The 11,107-nt window shown below is 38.0% G+C and overlaps 2 protein-coding genes across 2 annotated transcripts; both read right to left on the reverse strand.

Moving 5' to 3' along the window:
* Positions 1-780: 780 nt before the first annotated feature.
* On the reverse strand, positions 781-4,937 carry LOC103028793 (mucin-5AC-like). The gene is made up of 4 exons (XM_015601156.3): positions 2,817-4,937; positions 2,642-2,706; positions 1,983-2,128; positions 781-1,826 (listed from the first exon to the last, which is right to left on the reverse strand). Exons 1-4 carry the CDS (start codon positions 4,854-4,856, stop codon positions 1,585-1,587), a joined length of 2,493 nt encoding a protein of 830 aa, XP_015456642.3. The 5' UTR covers positions 4,857-4,937; the 3' UTR covers positions 781-1,584.
* LOC125787736 (mucin-2-like) lies at positions 4,938-10,891 on the reverse strand (the record flags this gene model as incomplete). Its single annotated transcript, XM_049472381.1, has 2 exons — positions 9,923-10,891; positions 4,938-9,460 (listed from the first exon to the last, which is right to left on the reverse strand). Coding segments are annotated over exons 1-2 (5,172 nt in total), but the record flags the coding sequence as incomplete, so codon positions are not given.
* Between the last annotated feature and the right edge of the window lie 216 nt (positions 10,892-11,107).

Below are 11,107 nucleotides of genomic sequence, written 5' to 3' on the forward strand. Positions count from 1 at the left end.
TTTACCATCACATTTACATGCAGACAAAATGCACTAGTATCAACATATTCTTAAAAACACTAATAAAATGCCATACTTATTTCAATACTGTGAATTATGTCCAAAATGTGCTGCACTTCATCCAATTTTTATGCACTGATGAAATTGACCATATACTTAAGAGATGCATATCATTTATCACAATACAATAAAATATTGTCATATTGCCCATCTCAAATTAAAAAAATAATTATTAAGATTAATATTATTACCTCCTTAAATGTACAAATTCTGTCTTGCATTAAATGAAAACAAAATAACCTATTAAAATATTTTCTCCCCCTGAATAAAAATGATACAGCAAAAACTTAGTCCCGTTCACTGTGGAGTCACTTTCATCCTCGGGCTGTGTGTGGCAAAATTCTAAAATGAGCCAACTAAAACGAGCCAACCTGCCATATATACAAGAACATACTCTATAAAATACACTGAAAGAACACAAAATATAAGTAAAGCTACATACAATCACAAACTATATAAAATACACTACAAAACACAAAATATTAATAACACTTCATTCAACAAAAAAACATATAAAATACACTAAAAACACAAAATATTAATAATGCGTCATTCAACAACAAACTATATAAAATACACAAAAAATAATAATATTGCTACATTCAGCAACAAACTATATAAAATACACTGAAAACACAAAATATTAATAACACTACATAAAACAAACTATTTAAAATATACTAAAACACAAAATATTAATAATCCTACATCCAACAACAATCTATATAAAATACACTGAAAACACAAAATATTAAAATATATATCCTTCACAAAATATATATCTTTCTAAATGGTGACATGTATGCAGACCTACAAGCATTATTTATACATTATACATTATTTTAGATTTATTTCTTAAATTTATAATACTAGTTTTACTGAACTAACTTCTAACATTTTGATCAAGATGTTCTTTGCTATCATTTATAGCCTGTAATTAATCATAACACAGCAAAACACAGACATACACACACAAAATCACATTACAACACTTAAAAATATTTTTATTTAACATAAATTGATAAACAAACTTTCTGCATATATTTCATTTATTCTGTGCAAAACATGTATAGATGTATACTGATTAAAGAGGTTAAATAAGGTTATATATGATTATAATAAATAAATTATTATGCAAGAGGCAGGAGCCAGTTCCATTAAACAGAAATAAATTATTAGAATTTCGAATATAGAATCTAGAATTTTAAAAGTGCAAAAAATGTGTGATTACAGAACAAAAGAAATTACATTAGACATACATTACATATATTAAAAAAATTCATAACAGATTAACTGTGTGCAAGTATATGACAGTGACATTGTTAGATTGTGATTTACCAGAACTGATAAAACTGATTTTCAATGATAATATATTTAATGGTTTTGTAAACATGTAATTTGGCTATAATAGCATGCTAGTATTATACTGTAGGTAGTGTGATTTTATTATACAAATCTTTTTTGACAGTAGATTTTATTCTGATTTTAATGCTGGTGTTTTATTTAGAGATGCATTTATTTGTGTTATACTCTTAGCTCTGTTAGAAGGAAGTAGATGAGGATGAGAGGGAGAAGAAGTGTGACCACATCTTTGGGTCGGTTTCTTGCCGTTGCACTGTTGGACGTAGTCTGGGCAGATGTTTGACTAGTCGGTGCTCTTGTGGTTTGTTTCATCGTGGTTGTAGTAGTTGTGGTAGTTGTGGTAGTTGTTGTTGTAATGTTTGTTGTTCCAGAACTGATGGTTGTTGCTGTGACATTTGGCTGTTCTGTATTGAAAAAAGGCAATACAATATATGATATGAGTTTAAAGTGTGTATAAAATTATGACAAAATGTAACAATTAAGAATACAATTTTCTATTTTGTTTCTTGAAGTAGTTTTTTAGAGATTTAGCAGAGATGTAAAGATAAGGATAAACTTACCTGCCCTTATACTGGATGGAATGATATCTAAGAAGACAATGGAGTCATTTACAGCTGTCTGTAGGGAATCCTCTGTTACTGTCAGGTTGGGCACCACTGACTGGTTGACAAAGATCAGCTGAGTCGTTACACCAACAGAGCCCGACCTGAAAGATCAGAAAAAATGTAGACTTATGAAGACTGAACCTAAAAATAATATGTATAATTGTTAAAATTTATAATGGTGCTTGAAAATTGTGATCCCTTTAGAATTTTCTATAGTTCACATACATATTCTTTATTAAATCTTACATTTTTTGTTACACATTTTGCTTTTGCCATGTACATTTATCAGTAGTTTTTTACACAGTTCATAATTTTAGTTTAACCTGATTAAATTGAATAATAACTTTATTTCATTTTATTTATCAGTACTTTTTTTTTAATCAAGTGTTACTCTCTATGCTTGAATAAAAATAAACGTTTGCTTTATTGACTGCATTTCCAACAGGTTAATGCAGTGTTTTTTAGCTTCCATGGTGCATGCCAAAAGTAATAGGACAATGTTCTTGTTTCTGTATGTTGACATTAGGCATGTCAGTTTAGTATTTACTCTAATATGACTGTTCATAATAGAAACATACACATTTTGTGTTAATAAGAGGAGGAGTACTACCTACCAAAAGCTGATGATTCTGCTTCGTTGGTAAATCAGAGGGAACATCAATTTGTATCCTCTGTTCAGCTGAAAAAAAGATACATTTAATAATTAGAAAAGGTGAGAATTATATATATGATTTAAGTTAATTTTTTATCACATGAAATTAAATTATTTTTCTTGAATATTACAGTTACCTCAGTTGTCACATTTGTTGTCAGCATCTGATATTCATTTGACGTTGGATCGGCATATGCTGGTATAAAGAATCGGACCATCCTGAATTGTAGATAAAGGTATCCTTCTTTTTCTGTTGGTGGATTAGTAGACACAGTGGTAGTTGGAGCAGTAACTGTTGTGTCAGTAGCTGTGGTCAGTGGATTTATGGTGGCTTTAATAGTAGTTCTTAACATTGCAGTAGTGATCAGTTGCTTCAGTGTTGTCGATGAAGCTTGACTTGTGGTGGTTGTTGTAGTTGCTAGGTCTGTAGATGTCTGGGTTGTATTAGTCAGTGACTGTTGTGTACTTAATGATGGAAACAAAGTGCGAAATACTGTGGTTGTAGGTGAAGACCCTGTATATGTTGGGAATGTAGTTGTAGTTCTTGTATTGGTGGAAGCAGGTAATGGTGATGTTGAGGCACTGGTAGACAGTGCTGGTGCTGTAGATGATTCAGCTACAGTTGTTGTTCTGGAAAATACTGTTGTCGTTTCAGGCACTGTAGTCACAAATGTGCTTGTTGGGTTTGCATTTGTGCTTTTTGTTGTGCTTGCTCCTGAAATGGAAATTGAGTGTTTCATAGTTGTAGAGACATCAGTTGAAGTGTTTTTATGAGTTGCTGTTACTTGTACTGTAGATGCTGTAGTTGCTGTCGTCCCATATATTGTTGTTGCTGTTGTGGTTGGGCTATCTGTTGGCACTGATTGTTCCACAGTTGACACAATTAGAGTTTTAGCGATACTGCTTACAAAACTTGTAGTGGATTCAGGTACAGTTGTTGTTCCTGTGGTTGATTGTTGTTTAGTCATTGTTTGAGGGTTATTTGAGATGACTGTATTAAGAGATGTAAATGATTGTGTGGATGATGCTGAAACATCTGTCTTGCTTATGACTGAGTGCACTGTTGTTGTTTCAGGGACTGTAGTCTCAAATAAGGTTAGAGGAGTTGTTAATTGTTGTGTAGTTGTTAGAATTTCATCTGTACTTATCAGAATGTTTCCTGTGGTTGAATTTTGCAGTGTAATATCCATTGCAGTTGATGGTGAGACAAATTCAGAAGCACTTGATGATTGTTGCATAGTTGTTGGGAAAGCAGCTGAAGTGATTTTTTTAGTAGTTGTTAATTGTACTGTAGACGATGTTTTGTTCAGGGTTTCAGGAACATTTGTTCCTGGAACGGATGTTAATTGTTGCATAAATGTAGGGACATCAGATGGAGTGTTTGTGTGAATAGCTGTATCTGTAGCTGACACCATTGTCTCAAGTAATGTTCCTGGTGACTGAGTTGTAGATTGAAAAGAGCTTTTGAGTAATTTAGATGTTGTTATAGGTATCGTTTCTGGTGACTGTGGGGCAATTGTTACAGGATTTGTAAGAAAACCATCTGTACTTATTCCAGGAAGCGAAATTTGTTTTGTTGTTGGTACATTGACTGAATTAGTTAATGACTGCATCATTGTTTCCTCCTGCGTTGTTTCCTGTGTTGTTGCTGGTAAATCAGTTGCCTCAGTTTTTAGGGATTCCGCAGTGTTTGTTGATGGAAGAGAGGTTGACTGGGATTGAGTTACCATTGTGTTTGGCAAAGTTGTTGTGTCTGGCATATTTGCCTCAGGAGTTGTTGATGGTGACTGAGCAGTACTTAATTGCACAGGAATTGTGAGGAACACAGTTGTGGTTGTTGATGGAAACAAAGTTGATTCTTGCACATTTGTCATTGGCACATGGACGGAAGTAATTAATGACTGTGAAGTGTCTTCATTGTGTGTTGTGGCTGGCAATTCAGTTGTTACAGCACTTTTTTGAGATACAACAGTGATTCCTGATGGAGGAGAAGCTGACTGTGATTGAGTTACCATTGTTTCTGGCAAAGTTGCCTTCGGTATTGTTGCTGCTGGTGACTGAGCAGAGGTTGGGACGGGACTTGTGAAGATCCCAGTTGTGGTTACTGGAGGAAGAGAAGTTTTTTCTTGCTCATTTGTTGCTGTGACAAAAACTGAACCTGTTGAAGACTGTATCATTGTTGTGTATTTTTGTGTTGACGCATGTGTTGGTGGTGATTCAGCTGGGAAAGAAAGCGTGAGGATTTCAGATGTAAATGTTGGTGCCTTAGTGATAGTTGATATTAAAGTTGTGAAAACCTCAGAGGTTGCTTCAGGCAGTGATGTTGGATACATTGTTGTAGTTGGTACAGCAGTTGTCTCAGGTACTGTTGTTGGTGCCTGATCTGTTGTTAACACAGAAGTTGTCTCCTGTAATATTGTTTGTAACTGGGATGTAGTACGAGTCAAAAATTCAGAAGTTGTCTCAGGTAATGTTTCTTGAGTGATACTTGGTACAGAAGTTGGGAAAATCTCAGATGTTGACTCAAGCAATGTTGCTGGTGATAGTGTGGTAGTAGTTACAGCAGTTGTTTCAGGTACTGTTGTTGCTGCCTGACCTGTCGTTAACCCAGAAGTTGATTGAAACTCAGACGTTGTCTCCTGTAATGTTGTTTGTGACTGAGATGCAGTACTTGTCAGGAATTCAGAAGTTGTCTCAGGTAATGTTTCATGAGTGCTATTTGGTACAGAAGTTGTGAGAATCTCAGATTTTGTCTCAAGCAGTGTTGTTGGTGACAGTGTGGTAGAAGGTACAGCAGTTGTTTCAGGTTCTGTCGTTGGTGCCTGACCTGTCGTTAACACTGAGCTTGATTCCAACTCCTGTAATTTTGTTTGTGACTGGGATGTAGAATTAATCAAGAATTCTGAAGTTGTCTCGGGTAATGTTTCTTGAGTGTAACTTGGTACAGAAGTTGTAAAAATCTCAGATGTCTGAAGTAATGTTGCTGGTGGCAATGTCGTAGTTGAAACAGCAGTTGTTTCAATTTCTGTTGTTAGTGCCTGACCTGTCGTTAACCCAGAAGTTGAATCAAAGTCAGACGTTGTCTCCTGTAATGTTGTTTGTGACTGAGATGTAGTATGTGTCAGGAATTCAGACGTTGTCTCAGGTAATGTTTCTTGAGTGGTACTTGGTACAGAAGTTGGGAAAATCACAGATGTTGTCTCAAGCAATGTTGCTGGTGATAGTGTGGTAGTAGTTACAGCATTTGTTTCAGGTTCTGTTGTTGGTGCCTGACCTGTCATTAACCCAGAAGTTGATTGAAACTCAGACGTTGTCTCCTGTGATGTTGTTTGTGACTGAGATGTAGAACTAATCAAGAATTCTGAAGTTGTCTCTGGTAATGTTTCTTGAGTGTTACTTGATACAGAAGTTGTAAAAATCTCAGATGTTGTCTGAAGTAATGTTGCTGATGATAGTGTGGTAGTAGTTAAAGCATTTGTTTCAGGTTCTGTTGTAGGTGCCTGACCTGTCGTTAACCCAGAAGTTGACTGAAACTCAGACGTTGTCTCCTGTAATGTTGTTTGTGACTGAGATGCAGTGCTTGTCAGGAATTCAGAAGTTGTCTCAGGTAATGTTTCTTGAGTGGTACTTTGTACAGAAGTTGGGAAAATCTCAGATGTTTTCTCAAGCATTGTTGTTGGTGACAGTATCGTAGTTGGTACAACAGTTGTTTCAGGTTCTGTTGTTGGTGCCTGACCTGTCGTTAACCCAGAAGTTGATTCAAACTCAGACGTTGTCTCCTGTGATGTTGTTTGTGACTGAGATGCAGTACTTATCAGGAATTCAGAAGTTGTCTTAGGTAATGTTTCTTGAGTGGTATTTGGTTCAGAAGCTGTGAGAGTCTCAGATTTTGTCTCAAGCAGTGTTCTTGGTGACAGTGTGGTAGAAGGTACATCAGTTGTCTCAGGTTCTGTCGTTGGTGCCTGACCTGTTGTTGACCCAGAAGTTGAATCAACATCAGACGTTGTCTCCTGTAATGTTGTTTGTGACTGAGATGTAGTACTTGTCAGGAATTCAGACGTTGTCTCAGGTAATGTTTCTTGAGTGTTACTTGGTACAGAAGTTGGGAAAATCTCAGATGTTTTTTCAAGCAATGTTGCTGGTGATTGTGTGGTAGTAGTTACAGCAGTTGTTTCAGGCACTGTTATTGGTGCCTGACCTGTCGTTAACCCAGAAGTTGATTCAGACTCAGAGGTTGTCTCCTGTAATGTTGTTTGTGAATGAGATGCAGTACTTGTCAGGAATTCAGAAGTTGTCTCAGGTAATGTTTCTTGAGTGGTATTTGGTTGAGAAGCTGTTAGACTCTCAGATTTTGTCTCAAGCAGTGTTGTTTGTGACAGTGTGGTAGAAGGTACATTAGTTGACTCAGGTTCTGTCGTTGGTGCCTGACCTGTCGTTAACACTGAGCTTGATTCAATCTCAGAGGTTGTCTCCTGTAATGTTGTTTGTGACTGAGATGTAGTACTTGTCAGGAATTCAGACGTTGTCTCAGGTAATGCTTCTTGAGTGGTACTTGGTACAGAAGTCGGGAAAATCTCAGATGTTGTCTTAAGCAATGTTGCTGGTGATAGTGTAGAAGTAGTTACAGCAGTTGTTTCAGGTACTGTTGTTGGTGCCTGACCTGTCATTAACCCAGAAGTTGATTTAAACTCAGAGGTTGTCTCCTCTAATGTTGCTTGTGACTGAGATGCAGTACTTGTCAGGAATTCAGAAGTTATCTCAGGTAATGTGTCTTGAGTGGTATTTGGTTCAGAAGCTGTTAGACTCTCAGATTTTGTCTGAAGCAGTGTTGTTGGTGACAATGTGGTAGAAGGTACATCAGTTGTCTCAGGTTCTGTCGTTGGTGCCTGACCTGTCGTTAACACTGAGCTTGATTCAAACTCAGAGGTTGTGTCCTGTAATGTTGTTTGTGACATGGATGTAGAACTAATCAAGGATTCTGAAGTTGTCTCTTGTAATGTCTGTTGAGTGTTACTTGGTACAGAAGTTGTAAAAATCTCAGATTTTGTCTGAAGCAATGTTGCTGGTGGCAGTGTCGTCGTTGATACAGCAGTTGTTTCAGGTTCTGTTGTTCGTGCCTGACCTGTCGTTAAACCAGAAGTTGACTCAAACTCAGACGTTGTCTCCTGACGTTGTCCAGAAGTTGAATCAAACTCAGACGTTGTCTCCTGTAATGTTGTTTGTGACTGAGATGTAGTGCTTGTCAGGAATTCAGAAGTTGTCTCAGGTAATGTTTCTTGAGTGTTACTTTGTACAGAAGTTGGGAAAATCTCAGATGTTGTCTGAAGCAATGTTGCTGGTGGCAGTGTAGTCGTTGATACAGCAGTTGTTTCAGGTTCTGTTGTTTGTGCCTGACCTGTCGTTAAACCAGAAGTTGATTCAGACTCAGAGGTTGTCTCCTGTAATGTTGTTTGTGACTGAGATGCAGTACTTGTCAGGAATTCTGAAGTTGTCTCAGGTAATGTTTCTTGAGTGGTATTTGGTTCAGAAGTTGTGAAAATCTCAGATGTCGTCTCAAGCATTGTTGTTGGTGACAGTATCATAGTTGGTACAGCAGTTGTTTCAGGTTCTGTTGTTGGTGCCTGACCTGTCGTTAACCCAGAAGTTGAATCAAACTCAGACTTTGTCTCCTGTAATGTTGTTTGTGACTGAAATGTAGTGCTTGTCAGGAATTCAGAAGTTGTCTCAGGTAATGTTTCTTGAGTGGTACTTTGTACAGAAGTTGGGAAAATCTCAGATGTCATCTCAAGCATTGTTGTTGGTGACAGTATCGTAGTTGGTACAGCAGTTGTTTCAGGTTCTGTTGTTGTTGCCTGACCTGTCGTTAACCCAGAAGTTGATTCAGACTCAGAGGTTGTCTCCTGTAATGTTGTTTGTGACTGAGATGCAGTACTTGTCAGAAATTCAGAAGTTGTCTCAGGTAATGTTTCTTGAGTGGTATTTGGTTCAGAAGCTGTTAGACTCTCAGATTTTGTCTCAAGCAGTGTTGTTGGTGACAGTGTGGTAGAAGGTACATCAGTTGTCTGAGGTTCTGTCGTTGGTGCCTGACCTGTCGTTAACACTGAGCTTGATTCAATCTCAGAGGTTGACTCCTGTAATGTTGTTTGTGACTGGGATGTAGAACTAATCAAGGATTCTGAAGTTGTCTCTGGTAATGTCTCTTGAGTGTTACTTGGTACAGAAGTTGTAAAAATCTCAGATGTTGTCTGAAGCAATGTTGCTGGTGGCAGTGTCGTAGTTGGTACAGCAGTTGTTTCAGGTTCTGTTGTTTGTTCCTGACCTGTCGTTAACCCAGAAGTTGATTCAGACTCAGAGGTTGTCTCCTGTAATGTTGTTTGTGACTGAGATGCAGTACTTGTCAAGAATTCTGAAGGTGTCTCTGGTAATGTATGTTGAGTGTTACTTGGTACAGAAGTTATACAAATCTCAGATGTTGTCTGAAGCAATGTTGCTGGTGGCAGTGTTGTAGTTGGTACAGCAGTTGTTTCAGGTTCTGTTGTTTGTTCCTGACCTGTCGTTAACCCAGAGGTTGATTCAGACTCAGAGGTTGTCTCCTGTAATGTTGTTTGTGACTGAGATGCAGTACTTGTCAGGAATTCAGAAGTTGTCTCAGGTAATGTTTCTTGAGTGGTATTTGGTTCAGAAGCTGTTAGACTCTCAGATTTTGTCTGAAGCAGTGTTGTTTGTGACAGTGTGGTAGAAGGTACATTAGTTGTCTCAGGTTCTGTCGTTGGTGCCTGACCTGTCGTTAACACTGAGTTTGATTCAATCTCAGAGGTTGACTCCTGTAATGTTGTTTGTGACTGAGATGCAGTACTTGTCAGGAATTCAGATGTTGTCTCAGGTAATGTTTCTTGAGTGGTATTTGATTCAGAAGTTGTGAAAATCTCAGATGTCGTCTCAAGCATTGTTGTTGGTGACAGTATCATAGTTGGTGCAGCAGTTGTTTCAGGTTCTGTTGTTGGTGCCTGACCTGTCGTTAACCCAGAAGTTGATTCTAACTCAGAGGTTGTCTCCTGTAATGTTGTTTGTGACTGAGATGCAGTACTTGTCAGGAATTCAGAAGTTGTCTCAGGTAATGTTTCTTGAGTGGTATTTGGTTCAGAAGCTGTTAGACTCTCAGATTTTGTCTCAAGCAGTGTTGTTGGTGACAGTGTGGTAGAAGGTACATCAGATGTCTCAGGTTCTGACGTTGGTGCCTGACCTGTCGTTAACACTGAGCTTGATTCAATCTCAGAGGTTGACTCCTGTAATGTTGTTTGTGACTGGGATGTAGAACTAATCAAGGATTCTGAAGTTGTCTCTGGTAATGTCTCTTGAGTGTTACTTGGTACAGAAGTTATAAAAATCTCAGATGTTGTCTGAAGCAATGTTGCTGGTGGCAGTGTCGTAGTTGGTACAGCAGTTGTTTCAGGTTCTGTTGTTTGTTCCTGACCTGTCGTTAACCCAGAGGTTGATTCAGACTCAGAGGTTTTCTCCTGTAATGTTGTTTGTGACTGAGATGCAGTACTTGTCAGGAATTCAGATGTTGTCTCAGGTAATGTTTCTTGAGTGGTACTTTGTACAGAAGTAGGGAAAATCTCAGATGTTTTCTCAAGCAATGTTGCTGGTGATAGTGTGGTAGTAGTTACAGCAGTTGTTTCAGGCACTGTTATTGGTGCCTGACCTGTCGTTAACCCATAAGTTGATTCAGACTCAGAGGTTGTCTCCTGTGATGTTGTTTGTGACTGAGATGCAGTATTTGTCAGGAATTCAGAAGTTGTCTCAGGTAATGTTTCTTGAGTGGTATTTGGTTCAGAAGTTGTGAAAATCTCGGATGTCGTCTCAAGCATTGTTGTTGGTGACAGTATCATAGTTGGTGCAGCAGTTGTTTCAGGTTCTGTTGTTGGTGCCTGACCTGTCGTTAACCCAGAAGTTGATTCAGACTCAGAGGTTGTCTCCTGTAATATTGTTTGTGACTGAGATGTAGTGCTTGTCAGGAATTCAGAAGTTGTCTCAGGTAATGTTTCTTGAGTGGTACTTTGTACAGAAGTTGGGAAAATCTCAGATGTTTTCTCAAGCAATGTTGCTGGTGATAGTGTGGTAGTAGTTACAGCAGTTGTTTCAGGTACTGTTGTTGGTGCCTGACCTGTCGTTAACACAGAAGTTGATTCAAACTCGGACGTTGTCTCCTGTAATGTTGTTTGTGACTGAGATGCAGTACTTGTCAGGAATTCAGAAGTTGTCTCAGGTAATGTTTCTTGAGTGGTATTTGGTTCAGAAGCTGTTAGACTCTCAGATTTTGTCTCAAGCAGTGTTGTTTGTGACAGTGTGGTAGAAGGTACATCAGTTGTCTCAGGTTCTGTCGTTGGTGCCTGACCTGTCGTTAACACTGAGCTTGATTCAATCT

The sequence above is a fragment of the Astyanax mexicanus genome, chromosome 25, assembly GCF_023375975.1.
Source record: "Astyanax mexicanus isolate ESR-SI-001 chromosome 25, AstMex3_surface, whole genome shotgun sequence".
Lineage (NCBI taxonomy): Eukaryota > Metazoa > Chordata > Actinopteri > Characiformes > Acestrorhamphidae > Astyanax > Astyanax mexicanus.